Here is a 17,507-nt window from a genome sequence, read left to right as displayed (position 1 = left end):
ATAGTGGTTTGAATTTTAGATATTTATGTTGTGATTGTTTGTCAGAAATTTACATAGTTGTTCTTGCTACTTTACGTTTTCCGTGTTAACTAAATTTCTAAAATATTTTTAAAAGTTTATTTTGGGCATTTATTTGTTTACTATTTTCGTTGCATTTCATTTTCCTCAATATTTTATGAATTATTTCAGTTTTGTTTTTAAGGTGTGACTTTTTATGCATATTTTTAAGTAGGCTTATTGTAGGTATACATTTGTACGATGTTTATGTGTGTAGATGACTACTGGTGGCTCCTTATTTAATAGATTATTCATAATTTGTTTATCATTTTCAAATATTCCCAAATATTACATCATGATCCCTATTCCCTCAGCACACGGGAGTTCTTTCTAAGCTTTCTTTGATTAGATATTAGCCTGAGGACCTGAACATTTTGCTGGTCAGAGTTTCTCCCTCTGTGCTCAGATCTGAACATTGTTAGCAGTGTTTCACAAACAAACTTTCATCGTTGATTTGTTTCAAGTTAATTTACAAAAAGTATGCTTAATGTTCTCATATGCATATTTTTTGATATTAAAATTTAATTTGAATCAGCAAACATATTTAAAAACCCAATACTCGTGCTTTTTCTGGTCAAATTGATTTTTACTATTACAGTTCAAACATGTTATACTGTAAAATACTTCATTTTAGCTGGAATTAATTTTCGCTGAAATCATTTTTCAGGCGTTTTATATGGAATTTATTTTCACTGATTTTTGATGATTTGAATGTAAAATATAGGGAAAAAGATATATTCGCTGGATTTTATTTTCACTAAAACATTCCTTCAGCGAAAATAGCAAAAATTAATTCCAAGCGAAAGTATTCTACAATAGTAAAAGAAATACATTTTTTTTCTCCCTTAAGATTAATCTGTTCAGATAAATCTCATCTAGTAATCTGCAGAGTCTGCTGTCTTATTAGATATTCAAAAAACCTGACAAGACAGGAGAATCTGAATGTTCTGTTTTATCGGATTATTCTGGTGAGATAAATTTGACTTCACATAAATTTTGCAGATTTAATAAATTCCAAAATAGAGGGCGCTGTACAAAATAAGTGAGAGAGAAAAAAGTTGGACCCTCACTACTTTTGGTAGTGCGCATATCTTTACCTTAGATATGAGGAGTATTATGATTAGCACGTACCTTAATTAATACTGTAAAATGTTTGCTGCTAGCAAATCTCACAATTTGATGAACTAAGCGTTTAGGAAGACAACATTTTACTACTTCATCTTTTAGTCTCCCACTAAATAAAATGTGAAAAATTATATCCTGACAATATTAATGATATTAATATTATACTGATTGAACTCACAGTTCACAGCTAGTTCACTGACAGTGACTTCATGAAAATTTCTCTCACAATATTATGATTTGTTGACATGCAGCACAATCCCTCAACATGCCAGCCTCGCTCTTGAAAACCGAAACGCGCATCTGCCAAGGATTACGGTGATTAACACCTTTTAGACAAAAGTGTTTCTAAACCAGTTGTTGAGGGACTGTGGATGCAGATACCCTGTCAAAATGTCAAATAAGCCAATCAGTGGTTAATAGCTTTGTTAAGAATATACTGTAAAACATTTTGAAAAAGCGACATACTATTTTAGCAAATTGTGGTAAAACGACGTAATAGCAAAATGTTGATTTAGCGAATCTCTTCTCTTTGTTGATATCCTGTTTTCACAATACTTGTCTGTCTCCCGCCAAAACAATTGCGCAGTTACATGTATCACCTTCATGAAAACAAAGAAAAACTGTCAAGTGTAATAAGCACTCCAGATTATTACGTAGTCTGTGTTGTTTACAAAGTGTGTGTGTGGAGTAAAATATGTTGTTTGGTGGCCATTTTGAATTTATAATGAAGTCATTAGCGACATCTTAAATAAGCGAATTAGTTCTCGTGCTAAATTCGCTAAAGACATGCTCGCGAAAAAGACATGTTTTACAGTAGCTAGATTCAATATACAATTGTTGTAACACATAACACATGTTGGTAGATGGATGCGAGACATGAAGACTCGTAGTTATGTTTGTATGCTATGTTCAATAGGTTGATGCAGTAAAGAAGTTACAGGCTACTTTACGATACAAGACTGATGCACGAATTGACGATACTATTAGGAAACTTGACCGTCAGTTAAGAACTCAGAATTTTAAAATGGCTGAGGAGAAAAGAATTGTATCAGAAATCGATGCTCTAAAAAGATCCAAGAAAGTACTAAGGTATATAGAAAAATATACTCCACTGCTCTTGTTATATTATGCCATCTGATTTTCATATATATTTTTATTTTTGTTCACCTGCAGAGAATTTTTGGAGAAACAAAGTGAAATTGACATTATACGAGAAACGAGAACTGAACTGAAAGCAAATAGAGATGTAAGTCGACTTAATCATTCATGTGTAACATTTATATGTTCCATATTTTCTCTACTAGAAGTGCATTTCCAAGAGCAGCACATATATAATATCAGCTTCACTTTAATAACCATAATAAATGCAACAAATTATTTCTTTGGCTTTACAAACATGCTTGATGTAATATAAGGTTATCTTGAGAATACCTCCAAGTATGCATGAAGGCAATATGGTGATCATATCAATCAGTACATAGCCAAAGCCTATGTGTTCTAGTACTGCCTGTGTGCATACTTTGCGGCATCCTTGTCATTATACATCTACGGTAAAGCCCAAAATGACAAACAATGCATAAACATTTTTGTGATGTGTTATAATGCTTCTGAGTCTGATATGAACGAATGAATTTTTTCAAATGTGACGTCAATAACCATGAACGCATCAACATGGATGACATAGTTTTCTCCATGTAAGAGATAGGTGTATAATAATATGAGATTATTACGAGGATACCGAAAGTATGCACAAAGACATTACAGCAGTAGTATCGACCGATGCAGAGGTTGCTGCAACAGCTTACTGTCGTAATAACCTTATTATTATACATCTTTTCCTTCCCAAGAATACATCATGGGAATGCCGAAATCTAAAATGTTTAGAACAGAATGAGCAAACTTTTTTGTGTGGAGTCCGGTCAAACCCTGATGGCAGCCATGTTTGTTTTTATTATTAGAGGACGCTCTAATCAATCCATATTTGGAATTCACATTTCCTAATATGGTAGGATGAAAACTGTGACTTATGGCGTTACAGTGACAGATGTATTATGTATTAATTGTTATTTCTTTCTTTTTCTCTGCCATAACAGTTTTATTTTAAATCAGTATTTACGATCCGATCTCAGGAAGAGAGTATTAAGAAAGAGCTTAATAGAATGAAACGTGAAGAAGATGAAACTTGGGCTAAGTATAAAGAATCTGGACAACTGAGAGAAACACTGAAAAAAGGTGAAAAAGCATTCATTGGGTTGAATATTACAATTTTATGAATAAAAACAAATAATTACTGTACATCTATCCTCGTCAGATCCTGATTTTTCTTCCATCAAAAAAGCATGCTGTTGAGAAAAAATAGAAGCATTTTTTTACATTTATGTAGGCTAGGTTTGAAAAAAAAATTGCAAGTTTGTGCAGCTATCTTAATTCTTCAGTTTTTAGAATCACTATTCTCATATTTGCTCTATTAGAAATACATCTGTCATAGAAGTACATATACACCATACTGGAAAATATTTTATTTCAGCTGGAATTATTTTTTGCTGAAAAGACATTTTTGGTTCTTTGTATGGAATTTATTTTAACTGAAATATAGGAAAAAAGGTGTATTCACTGAATTTTATTTTCACTGAATAATTCCTTCAGCGAAAATAGTGAAAATCAATTCCAAGCAAAAATAAAGTATCCTACAGTAGATTGTGTTCACTGTTTGCTGGATCATTAAATATCTTACTTATTTTGACCATGCAAATTTTTTGATGCATCTCTGTCAGTTATTTAAGTACATGTACTAATCATTCAAAACAAGTACAATAATACTAGTTAAAGAACCCTAACAAAGCTCAAGGAATAATCTCAAAGTTGAGCTTTAAAAGCACATTCACTAAACTAAGAGTTGAAATTAAAAATTAAAGTTGCATGTTCATTGGACAAGTTGGTGAATAAGAATACCTGTTCTAATTGGTGATGTACCTGTTCCAAGCAAGATAAATTTAAACTTATATAATTCTTCAAAATAACAATTTAATTCTTGGCCCATCATCATTTTATAAGGCTAGAAGCAATTTTCTGGACATTATCAACTTGGCACTATCCCATTGGTTAATTAAAAATTTGTGTTTTGACCTCCATGCGTCTGTGCGTTCGTCCGGACCTGTACATGTATCTTAGAAATGCCTGGACCAATCACAATCAAACTTCACACATACATCATACATGATATTATACATATGCACATCAATTTGTTTCTCAATCTGATTCAAGATGGCCGAATGGCGGCAATTTTTGTTCTAAAAATCATCAAAATCAAGCATTTTACAGCTGTTTACAAATGGATTTTGTTCAAACTTGGTATATACATTGGACATTATAGGACCTTGATGCACATCATTTTGACTGGCAGCCATTTTGTTTTAATGAATGTGGTTCTAGTGCCATATCTCTGACTTACTGTGACTGATTATGTTCAAATTTTGAATATTCATTATACATCATGTCATAGATACATGTATACAGATATATTGGTTTGACGATCAGATACAAATGTCAGTCATTTAAATGTTAAACAATCATCATAATCATATTCCTGACATGTTTATATTCCAGCTATATTACTATACACAAAACTATATATCTTAAATTGTATAACTAACGGGGACTGTGCCATACATGGCTTTTATCTTTGTTCACTTGTCCACAGGGACAGGCAATTTGTTCATTTATTTGTCTTAATTTTGACCCCAGTAAATACTTTGTTAAAACCACCAAGATAACAGATGTTAGTAATGAGTTTGTCATCTCTTCTAAACCTCTTCTAAGTTACAAAAACTACTTTATTTTTTACTTAATTGATTGTTGTGTGTCTAAAAGAGCAGATACAGTTGACACTTTTAGAAATAACTCCTGCTGGAATGAGCTTCTCTCGCTTTCTGTTTCAGAAATTGACAAGCTTTTTGAGAAAAAGCGAGAAATCATCAGTACTTATAAGCAGCAGCAAAATGAATATTTTGAATGGAGCAAGACGGAAAAACATAAAAGTTACTTGAAACGAGAAGAGGAGAGACGGTTTGTTCAGGAAACCAAGCAAAAAGAGATGTAAGTACTGTATTATTTCTAAGTAATAGTCAGTCTGTTTACGTATTTTTAGTAGCATTTTCAAAACAAGGATTCATGTTTTGGGTTCAATGTATGCATGGAATGACGTCAAACAAATGGAATATGCAACGTGTCAACCATTTCTTTGGTATGTCTCTGCAATTTGGTGAAATGTTTGATTGCGGTATACCGTATTACCCCGGGCACGCGCCCAGGGATCTGAACATACAAAATCGGGAAAAATTGGGGGTGGGCGCTTACCCGAGGACCACCCCAAAAAAGATTTAAAAAAGTTGTTTTTGTGATCGTATAAGGTCAAATAAAGGAAGGCTTTCGTACACTTTGTACACGTACTTATTTCTTGATTTATGCGAGGTTTCAATAAACGTGAGCACTCGGTCAAGAACTGTGGGAACACTAAGACACAGGGTCGAATTTCAAGAATAAAACTTTTTTTATGTCAGCGAATTTAGTAACCATGATCAGTGCAAGTCGAAACAGCCGGGAAAAACTCGCTTGTAATCCAAGATGGCAATGACCTCATTAGCATAATTTTGTTCACGCACGTATTGATACATCGCATCGTAATTACTGAAGAATAGCAGACAGGTTTATGAAACAAATAAACCTTTTATTACTGATGTGAAATGTTCACAAACTATTGTGAATACATAAACATATCCAAATGTCAATACATAAAAAACAGACTGAAAATGAACTCTGGTCGACCTCATTAACATGATTTATTCACGCACCCACACACATGACAAAATTACAAAAATAACGATGATGCAACAAGTTTCCATCGTCGGCATGCCTCATTATGGTTATCGTAATGGATTTGAGGTCGGCAAAATGTTTTTTCTTCAACGACAGAAAAATAATCCACATGACCGTAATGCCATAGCTGTGATGAAGGATGGAAAGAAAGTATGGATTCACAGTCAGCGAAATGCTACGTTTTGAAACCGAAGCTAAGTGCTTCAAACCACTCACCAAAATATGGATTGTTGCAATATTGGATTCATCGTGAATGAAGAGAAAGCAGAACGTGTGCGCCACATGCTGCGTGGTTCATCTTACATCGTTAAGTTCCAATGAGTTTTTACGTAAAAACACAAACAAAACGGCCCTTTTCATGGCCACCACACACTCCAAAAAAGAGAACTATCGTAACAAACACACTATTTAAATAAATCAAACGCGTTCGTTTTTGACAAATAAAACTTTATTGTTGACCCCGTTTTTGGCTAAAAATCACCCTTGGCGTTTAACTGAGGATGTCCCCAACATGTAACTTTTGTGAAAACAGGGGGATGGGCACTTGCCCAGGAAGGGGCGCGTGCCCGGGGTAATACGGTAATAATTCACTCAAAGTTATTGTCATTGTGTCAACCCAATTTATTGACATGTATTTGTTCTTTGTCTGTAGAGATGAATACAAAGCCACACGTTTGCCATATGAAGATGATAAATTATTGATAAGTACTTTACTGAATTATTTACATCGTAATGTAAACTTAGAAGACTCAAATGCTAATGTGTCGGCTGCTGATAGCAGTGATGAATCTTCACAAAGGTGTAAGTATATATAGCCATGAGCTTAGGAGATCAATTAACCAAAATTAGGAGGGTAAATAACCACCTTGCATGAGTGCCAATATTTTGGCTGCAATATTTGTATTACAGATGATAAACATGTACTTAGGTCTCTAAAACTATCACTCACATCACTGGTTAACGATAATATAGCTGAACTTTTTCAAGTGGACTATGGAATGATGATATGTCTCAATAACTCATTTGTTAATTTCACTTTATTGGTAGCTGTGACCTCAATTGGAGATGAAGTGAAAGAAACCGATGGTGACTTCCATATTCTCAGGAAGAAGTCTGCTGATGATATGACTGAAATGTATTCTGGATTCTCTGGGAAAAGAAAGAAAAGTAGCAATAAAAAAAAACGCAATTCTTGGCTGGTGAGAACTTTATCAAATTTTGCATTCTTTACAGTAGCCGTGGTGATATATCTCAAAACAGAATTTAGAAAAAATATAATTATGTTTTGCTCATCACATGTATCAGTTTTTAGCTCCGCTGTCGACTTTGTCGAGCGGAGCTTATCATATGAGTGATTGTCCGTCGTCGTCGTCCGTCGTCGTCCGTGTCAATGTTTTACTTTTTCGACTTCTTCTTGAAAACTACAAGCCTGAATGCTTTGATACTTGGTGTATATGTACCTTGGGTAGACCTCTCTCAGATTTGTTCATTTCATGATGATATCTTCAATTCTCTAATTTTGGTGAATATTTTTGTCATTTTTAGTAAAAAGTGATATTTTCGACTTCTTGTTGAAAACCGCAAGTGCAATTGCTTTGATATTACATATATAGGTACTACATGTGGACCTCTCTCAGATTTGTTCATTTTGTAATGATATCTTCAATTCTCTAATTTTGGTGAATATTTTTGTAATTTTTGGTAAAAAGTGATATTTTCGACCTCTTGTTGAAAACCGCAAGTCCAATTGCTTTGATATTACATATATAGGTACTACATGTGGACCTCTCTCAGATTTGTTCATTTTGTTATGATATCTTTAATTCTCTAATTTTGGTGAATATTTTTGTCATTTTTGGTAAAAAGTGATATTTTTGACTTCTTGTTGAAAACCGCAAGTCCAATTGCTTTGATATTTACATATATAGGTACTACATGTCGACCTCTCTCAGATTTGTTCATTTTGTAATGATATCTTCAATTCTCTAATTTTGGTGAATATTTTTGTAATTTTTGGTAAAAAGTGATATTTTCGACCTCTTGTTGAAAACCGCAAGTCCAATTGCTTTGATATTACATATATAGGTACTACATGTGGACCTCTCTCAGATTTGTTCATTTTGTAATGATATCTTTAATTCTCTAATTTTGGTGAATATTTTTGTAATTTTTGGTAAAAAGTGATATTTTCGACTTCTTGTTGAAAACCGCAAGTGCAATTGCTTTGATATTACATATATAGGTACTACATGTGGACCTCTCTCAGATTTGTTCATTTTGTTATGATATCTTTAATTCTCTAATTTTGGTGAATATTTTTGTCATTTTTGGTAAAAAGTGATATTTTTGACTTCTTGTTGAAAACCGCAAGTCCAATTGCTTTGATATTTACATATATAGGTACTACATGTCGACCTCTCTCAGATTTGTTCATTTTGTAATGATATCTTCAATTCTCTAATTTTGGTGAATATTTTTGTAATTTTTGGTAAAAAGTGATATTTTCGACCTCTTGTTGAAAACCGCAAGTCCAATTGCTTTGATATTACATATATAGGTACTACATGTGGACCTCTCTCAGATTTGTTCATTTTGTAATGATATCTTTAATTCTCTAATTTTGGTGAATATTTTTGTAATTTTTGGTAAAAAGTGATATTTTCGACTTCTTGTTGAAAACCGCAAGTCCAATTGCTTTGATATTACATATATAGGTACTACATGTGGACCTCTCTCAGATTTGTTCATTTTGTAATGATATCTTTAATTCTCTAATTTCGGTGAATATTTTTGTAATTTTTGGTAAAAAGTGATATTTTCGACTTCTTGTTGAAAACCGCAAGTCCAATTGCTTTGATATATTATACATATAGGTACTACATGTGGACCTCTCTCAGATTTGTTCATTTTCTAATGATATCTTCTGTTCTTTAATTGCCATGTGCATTGCTAACAGCGGAGCTATCTCAGCCGATAGGCTGCTTGTTTGATAAAATATAAAAACATCATTTAATGTCAGTTTTATGTCAATCGATTTTCTTAGAACAAATTTACCAAAACTTTAAATTGCCAAAATTAAAGTATCGATAAGTGCCATATCACTCAGGAAGAGTGTTTCTCTCTTCCACTTTAACCACTTAGTGTTTGTTTGTTTGTTACAGAATAAACCTTTGAAGCATTCTCCGGAAATCTTCACTCAGTTTTCTCAGTTAGGGCTTACTGCTCCTGCTACTGTTGGTGAAATGTCGGCTATCATTGAGGCATTAACAAAAAAGAAAGTATGTACATGTATGCATTGTCTGATAGTGTAACTTGCCAGTGATGACGATTTATTAAGTAATATGGAAAAAAAAACTACCAAATTGACAGTTATTTTTGGTCTTCGGTGTAGTTTGGATGGTTTCACTATGTCAACAATACATATGCTCTAAATTGCTTTAAAAAAAAGGGGGGTGTGGCTTCAATTAGGAATGTGGTTTCTAATATTGTGGTAATGTGGTAATTAAGTATCAAAATGATTGTTCTTTTTCTGGCCATAGGAACAATTTGACGATCTTTCAACCCAACCAAGACCAAAAAGAGTGCTTTCAATGGTTGAAGAAGAGAAACTGAAAAGTGCCTTCCCAGTTGAAAGTGGACAGTTTGATGATGCAATTGAGCCAGACGAAATGGCTGATTTCCCGGAACTTGTTCCTGGAAATGCTCCTCAGATGGAAACCAGCCAAGTAAAGTGGGGACGTAATTACGATAATAATTGCAACAGCTTGAGTGATGAACCCTCTGAAGTCACTTTGGTTGAAGCAGTTTTGGACAATCTAGTTGGTCAAATCAATTCTTTGGATATAGACGACACTAACGTCAATAACGTGGCTGATGTCTCTCAAGACAACAGTAATTTACAGGGATCGCGCAATACAAAGGCTCCACAAGATGATAACTCTTCCAGTCGCAATTCATCTCAGCACAATGTACATGAAATCAACAACATGGATGGAATAAAAGACTCTTACGATTCCATAGTTAACTTCAGTAACCTTGACAACGATGTGCGTGATGTGGTCAGTGTCATTTCAAAGGAAAGATGCACTGATTTCCAGGATAATCTACACCCCTGTGACTTCGTTGTCCAAGATTCTATTTAATCGCTTTAGTCAAATTTAAGAAAAATAAGCCATATAATATTTTCCAAACATTTTGACGAAAATCCTGTAACGAACGGAAAATGTCTATTTGGTACAAAATAAAACTTATAGCATTACCTTAATAATATTAGGCCATGTTAACATTCATTACTATGTCTTTCTTCCAGAGATATGTTGCTTCTTTTTATTTGCTGTTTTATCCTATTTTAGAAGTAAAATGTAAATTGTTTTAAAAAATATATGTATTTGTTCGTGCAGTTTCATGCATATTTGTGCTGATCTAGTTGGTACTATGTAGTTTGGGTCTAATATGAAGAAGCTAGGGAGTATTTCACCTTTTTTCTTCCTTAGTCTCATTTGGTTACAATTGTAGTGACTTCCTAGTTAGTTGAGAAAGTTTTATACCGACATGGCATAATCTCTCTTGCTTTTGGAAACTCCCATGTTTTACTGAAAATGCAATACAGTGTATATTAAAATGAAATTTATTTTTTGAGTTTTGTTTTTTCAGCTATGTGTTCAAAATATTTTAATTTCAGATAATGTTTCGTCCATTGATTATTTTACTTGGAAAAGATGGAGAACAGAATCTTTAAAAAAAAATTAAATCTGTGTTTTGTGCAGTTTGTTTATTGGGCATTATCAGGATTAAAATAATTTGTCTGAAAATTTACAATTTCTTAATTTGTTTTTGTTTTTCTGGTGGGGAGTCAATATTTCAGTTGAGGGCAGATAACCTTTGACACCATTCATAACATGAAGAGATGAGAATTTTTTATATTTCCTCAAAATTTCGATCAGGACTTGTAACTAATAGGAAATTAACAAAGAAAATTATAAAAAAAATGTGCAAAATGTTGCACAGAAAAACTGGTATTCCTCTCTGTCAACATTATAGATTCAGACTCACTGTGTTGTTGCCATGGATGTAGTTGTCATGATGATAATGACAAATATGTTATACTGATGACCAGCATTTTCTTTGTTTTTCCATTTTTATCTTTAATTACCTTAAAAAGGTACTGTTCACAGTAATCATGAGTGTTGTCATAAATAATGTTTTCTCTAAGTACCCTTCAATGGTGATGTTATCTATGTACCCTTCAATGGTGATGTTATCTATGTAAAGCTTTGTGGCTGTATGTACTTCCTTGATGGCAAATTTTTAGCTCTAAAAAAAATCTACTGAAGTCCAATTTTCAAAAAAAGAAGTATGTTTGTTGGAATGTTGTTTATACCTCAGAAATTACTGGTATACATTTTAATCAATGATATTTTCTTTTCTTCAATTAATTTTAATGAAGTAGATGGGTTATCCAAATAATTTTTTGAAACAAAAAATTTTTGGTGAAGGAATTTTAAAGTTCAGGTTTTTAAACTTTCTATACACTATATACGGTAGTTGCATTTTTTTTTTTAGTATTCTAAAACAATCATGCTCTATCCATCCGATTTGAAAACTTAAAACACAATAATGTTTACGGTTGATTTATGGACGATACAAGTCAAGTGATAATGTGTGCAGATGGAATTACTGTATTGATGATGATTTTGTTTTTCAAGAGACACCACAAAGAATGAAATATTTGTGTATCGCTATGAAATAAATGATGGGTATTTTTGTTTTTCATCGTCAAATGAATGTCTTTTCAATATTTGCTTTGTTTACACATTATTGTGTTATATACAGATTTCTTTGATATTCAGTGTGCTTGGATTTTGGTGATCAAAACGGTTGTTCAAATTTCATTTGCTAAACTTTTGAATATTGTTTCAAAGTCATTCAAACTACTGTATTTGCACATACATGTACCATATACTTTTTTTAAGTATGTATGCATTTATGGTCAATATTTTAATAATTCATATTTTAATAATTCATTATGCAAATTTTGGGTATATGTGCGCTTTATGTGCTTCTAATAAAACAAATACAGTACTAATTTTAAACTGCTGTCAACTTGTAATTTTGTGTAAATGAAAGCAAAGCAAATGCGTATATATAAATTAAATCATTTAATTTTATTGACGACACTAAACCCAAAACACATATGTGCATGAAATGTCATATCCAGTGAAACATATATCATTCTCATGTAACAAATCTGTCTTTTGTAAACTAGTTTACTTTCATTTGCAATTTATTTTTGCTAATTTCGCTGAAGGGCTGATTCATTGTAAATTAAAGTGTCCTATATTTTACATTCAACTCATCAAAAATCAATGAAAATAAACTTCAGGACAAAACAGCCAAAATGTCTTTTCAGTGAAAATTACTTCCAGTCGTGCATACGTACAAATGATGTATTTGGTTTCTGTACAATTTTTTGAAGGTCAATGTAAAAGCAGTATACAACACATAAGTAAAATTATTGTCATTTTCTTTGTTTGATATATCATGTTACAAGGGCTAAATAAAATAAAAATATGGAGGTCACCGTGCTCAGTTCAGAGAAAATCAATAAATAAAATACGGTACATTTATTGTCTGTTTTAATCGCATTTTACCATTGTTTCTTATGGAACGGATATATCCCAATATGACAAGATTTTCTATTGTGTCTTAAAATGTCATTTTTGATGTTCAGAAGTGTTACAATTTGATAATATTTTTAGTGGGTTTTTAAATTGTGGTCTATGGAAACTGTTGCTAAAATGGCATTTTATTCGTGTTTTACATTTTTTCTCAAAAAATTAGATTGACAGTGAACCAAAATAATTTCACATATTGTTGACTAATCTAAAATGAATGTTTGTAGACAGATTTGGACACAAAATATTACTGCTACATGTGCTGAAATATGCGCACATGTGAAAACAAGTATATTATCGAGAGAAATTATACTAACACATGTCAACTTTCTCATATGTACGTTTCCTCGTCTGTTAGAAGTCTGAGGCTTGTATCCTAATGTTTGTTGTGAATACCATCAGTCCTATCATGTAGTTGTAACTCGTTTACTAGTAGTGGAATCCTAACTGCTAAAAAAATAAATGTGCTTCATGTAAAAATACATAACACTATTGGTTGCCATGCATACCCTATATTAATTATATAAATGATAACATAGAATCTGAAAGAAACAAAATGTTTGTTTTATAATTTTCCCTTTTAAGTAATTTTAAATCTGTAATTATTATCAAACTATTATAAATTGTGAATTTGTTGATAAGTTGATGAATTATTGTTCTTGCTCTGTTAAGGTAGCGAGACTATTATTTGCATACTTGTTTTCATCTTCTAATTGTGACCAAATGACTACAAACAGACCCAGGAAAGTATATATTTTTAGAATCGCCAGACTTCAAGCTTTTCACAAGTGTATTTTGCATGCCTGTATCTGCATTCTACGACGCGTTACTCAACCAAAGGTGAAAAATTACTTTTTCTGTAAAAAAAATAATTACGCATTTATGCTGGCGATAAAAAGTATTTTTTTCACTTTTCCTAGTTGTTTAATAGTCTGGTAAATTGAATGTGTCTGGTCAGTTTTATTCAAGCAAGACGTTTTAAAAAATAGTGTGCTGAATTTCAATTACTGTTTTAGTCGCATTGCCCCCAACTCAAACCACAACTCGTTGGTAAATAATCGATGAAATAGTTTGTCTGGACACATTCAAGTTCCTCTCATTGTCACCTTAAAGCTGTGAAAATTTGGTGTTAATCCGACGATAATAAGTATACGTTATTTTTTGTTAAAGACCTTGTATTTTGAAAAACATAAACTCCTAGAAAACGTCAATGAATTAACAGCAAAGATTTTCAAGCTTGTTTATCGGCACAATCAATTTGTTTTCCCATCAAGGTTTTTTTTTAACATGTGTAGGGACATCCAAATGTGTAAGGCTATTGGAAACCAAAAAAATAAAGGAATGGGATAGCTATAATTGGATAAATTCGGCATATGAAAACACCAAAATCAATGATTTTTTTCAGTGGCTGTGTGACCTTGTGTCTGACACATTCATATGCAAATAACTAATCTGTGAAACAAATAGGGGCGGAGAAAAACCACTCAAATGTTTGGAAACACTATTGTGTGTCAGATAGCTACTGATTAAACCTGTGTTGTTGATTTTGGAAAACACTACTGAGGCTGCCTTGCTTCCCTTCAGAAAATCTACATTTTAACCAACTTACATGACATTCTAGGTTACGTTGACTTTATCATATGAAAGTTTATAGTGCATTTCATAAATTAATAAATAAATGTGAAAATCGTAATTTTCAACACAAAAAGCAGTCTCGCTACCTTAATCTTATTTGATCTATTAGACAAGCTTATCCAAGTACCATGTAAGGTATGAATATTTCTTTTGGTGGTTCTTCCCAATTACAACACGATTTGTTAATGCTAACCTTTTAATGGCATACCATATTTACTCTATTAGAAGCAAATCTCTAATAAAAGCACACTAAATCGAAAATTGAATATCTGCTGTCAGGCTTTCCCACATAAAATTTTCATAACTTCAAAATCATGTGCTTTTCTCTCTTAAAACATAGTTTCCATAGAATAAATGCCCTTCATAGTGTACATGCACTGAAATTAACAGAATTGTAAAAAAAATTATATTGTGAAAAATATTTTTGTGAGATTGTAATGAAACTGATGTATTTATCATGTTTATGAGGATCTCAAATTATTAAAGGAAAGTTGAAATTATTACTGTGTGTGTGTGTGTGTGCGCGTGCGCGTGCGCGGATTTTTTTTAGGGCAGGGGATATGCATGACATGTCTAGCCATTTTTGTACGATACGTTTTTACAGGAAATAAAAAGTTCCAATTACAGTAAAAAATAGTTTTTTACACTTGACAGATAAAGCAAATTCCTAATGACAGTTTACATTTTTATAACATACTTGATAATTTGTATTTAAGAATCAAAATTGGAAAATGCGTACGAATTACAACATTTAATGTTGAAAATGCTTTATACGCTTAAGATCTTTGTACAAATTACGGACGAATAAAATACCTGATTACATTTTATACCTTGTCCATGTCTATGAATTTACGTTTTTTTATTCAAATTAAATTATCAGGAAAATAAAACAATTGATTACAGCTTATGAAAATACCCCTTGTCGACCCTCGCACATCTCTGCGACACAGATTCTTAGTGCTCCTTATTGGTTATGCTCATTCCCTGGCATGTCATTGCGGTAACAGAAAATCATGCATCGACAAATATATCTTGAAAAACATCTTAGTTATGGAGTTTGTAATTTGGTGAAAAAAAAGTATGGTAATAATGAAGGAAAACAGACCCCCTACAGTTACATCTTTAATTTTCTGCATTTCCAGCAGTAAACGAGTTGACCTAATTGTATTATGGGATTCCATTTTGACTTAAGAACGCTACAAAAAAAATTTGGTTTTAGAATGCACTGTGCAATGCGAGACGGAAACCAACAAAAATTTCTTTGTACGATTGACCAATGTGGTTTGTATAGTTGACCAGTAGAGGGCGCTTGTCAGAGTTGAATAAACACTGCACCAGACCTTAGTTGAGTCTATGGCAGAATTTTTCAACAAACAAGCAGCTCTTTGATTGGTCCGATTATTAGGTAATAATAACAACCTTTATTGATATCGTATCCCTTCTGGGATCTAGATTAGAATACAATAAGGATATAAGGAACAATAAAATACATAAGTAATAATAATAATAAAAAAGAAATAAATAGTAATACTGTGAAAATATTATTATATAAATATTTTTATGGTGTTATTTTGAGGCAGCTGGTAAATTGCTTTTCATGAAATTCTCTCTTTTATTGAAACAGTCACTGATAAACTTGGCAATTGCTTGGACGGTTTCAGAATTTTTGTTATTGAGAAGTGCTTTCAGATTACCGGATAAGTTTACGTTTTCAAACAAAGCATCTCTTTCAAATTTGTACTGGTTACAATTGAAGAGGAAGTGTTCTTCATCTTCAATTTCATTGGAGTCACAGACAGGGCATGTTCTATTTAAGACATCTATGTTGTGATATCGCCCAACTTCAATCTGAAGTATGTGGGCACTTATCCTCAGTTTAGTCATAGATGATCTGTGGATGGGGTTTTTAATAATTTCAAGGTATTTTTCAAGTGCAAAATCAGTTTTCAGCTGTCTGTAGGTACGAAGTTTATTTTTGTGATTAGTGCCTTTATTGTCATTATGCATTGTTTCTGTGCAGTGTTTCTCAAACATATTTTTTAGTTTTTTTGTAGCTAATGGATAATACTGGTTTTTTCGCAAACATCACTAATTTCCAAAAGGTTCAGTAATTTTGTTATGCCTGTGGTCCAATTACTGACGTTTTCTTTGTCCAAATTGGTGCCAAGTTTGTAGGCCTCAGAGATCAGAGTGGTTTCATCCATATGTTTTATTTTCAGCCAGTAGTTAATCATATGTTTGATGCTTGAGATGATAAGTGGATATCTTCCCAGTTCAAGTAAACATGCCAAGTTTGTGGCTTTACAGTTTACTTGTAGTAGGTACTTGCACATTTTGTGATGTAATTTTTCCATAGGCAAGGATTGTTTAAACAAGTCTGTTGAGTGCATATTAATAATATCGCTTGCCCAGATTTCGCTACAGTAGAGTAAAATTGGTTTGACCATAGCATCAAACAATTTCAGATGTGTTTTGATTGGAATATTTGGGTCTGCATAGAGTAATTGTTTTAGTTTAAAAAGTGCCTTCATTGCTCTGTGACTAAGGTCTTCTTGAGCTCTGTTCAGTTTACCAGTAGCATTGATTTTAACACCAAGGTAGGAGTATGATGAGACGTTTTCCAATTTTTGGCTATTGATTTGAAATCTGAACTTACTTAATATTTTACCTTGCCTGTTGAAAATGATAATCTTTGATTTTGACACATTGATATCTAGTTTCCATTGTTTGCAGTATGTATTAGGTATTAGGGTTATTAGGTATTAGGTATTAGGGTTAGGTAGCCAATCGGACACAATCTTACAAATAGTTTCGCATTGAATTCCAGTACTTTGTGTGCAATAGACAAAATGAAATAATGTGTTTGGTCACAGGGAGCCCAGGAACTATAATCAACTGTAATACGCAGTCTTGAGCAGGGGGGGGGGGGTATCGGCTGGTATCTAGTGTAAGAAATAGACAAGGAATGAAGGCTCCAGCCAGCTCACATTTTTTAAACTCGAAAAAACAGACAAAAAAAATAAAAAATAAAATCTAAAAAAAATACCAGGTTGAAGAATATTAGTTGCTCCTTCGAATTTCGCCAAAGCCTTACCTATATTTTACCGATATCTGCAGAATAAATCAAGAAAACTACACAAA

The 17,507-nt window shown here is 32.5% G+C and overlaps 1 protein-coding gene across 1 annotated transcript in view; it reads left to right on the top strand.

Moving 5' to 3' along the window:
- Positions 1 to 14,866, top strand: part of LOC100376219 (uncharacterized) — a 57,593-nt gene extending 42,727 nt beyond the window's left edge. The window contains exons 4-11 of the mRNA XM_085507757.1: positions 2,099 to 2,271; positions 2,356 to 2,428; positions 3,276 to 3,414; positions 5,121 to 5,277; positions 6,710 to 6,858; positions 7,105 to 7,256; positions 9,219 to 9,335; positions 9,597 to 14,866. Of these exons, the coding sequence (XP_085363883.1) occupies positions 2,099 to 2,271; positions 2,356 to 2,428; positions 3,276 to 3,414; positions 5,121 to 5,277; positions 6,710 to 6,858; positions 7,105 to 7,256; positions 9,219 to 9,335; positions 9,597 to 10,199 (1,563 nt within the window). The 3' untranslated portion in view covers positions 10,200 to 14,866. The remainder of the gene's footprint in view (positions 1 to 2,098; positions 2,272 to 2,355; positions 2,429 to 3,275; positions 3,415 to 5,120; positions 5,278 to 6,709; positions 6,859 to 7,104; positions 7,257 to 9,218; positions 9,336 to 9,596) is intronic.
- Positions 14,867 to 17,507: the final 2,641 nt, after the last annotated feature.

The sequence above is a fragment of the Saccoglossus kowalevskii genome, chromosome 14, assembly GCF_978046115.1.
Source record: "Saccoglossus kowalevskii chromosome 14, keSacKowa6.1, whole genome shotgun sequence".
In the NCBI taxonomy this organism is placed as follows: Eukaryota; Metazoa; Hemichordata; class Enteropneusta; family Harrimaniidae; genus Saccoglossus; species Saccoglossus kowalevskii.
This window is presented reverse-complemented; position numbering and strand designations above follow the sequence as displayed.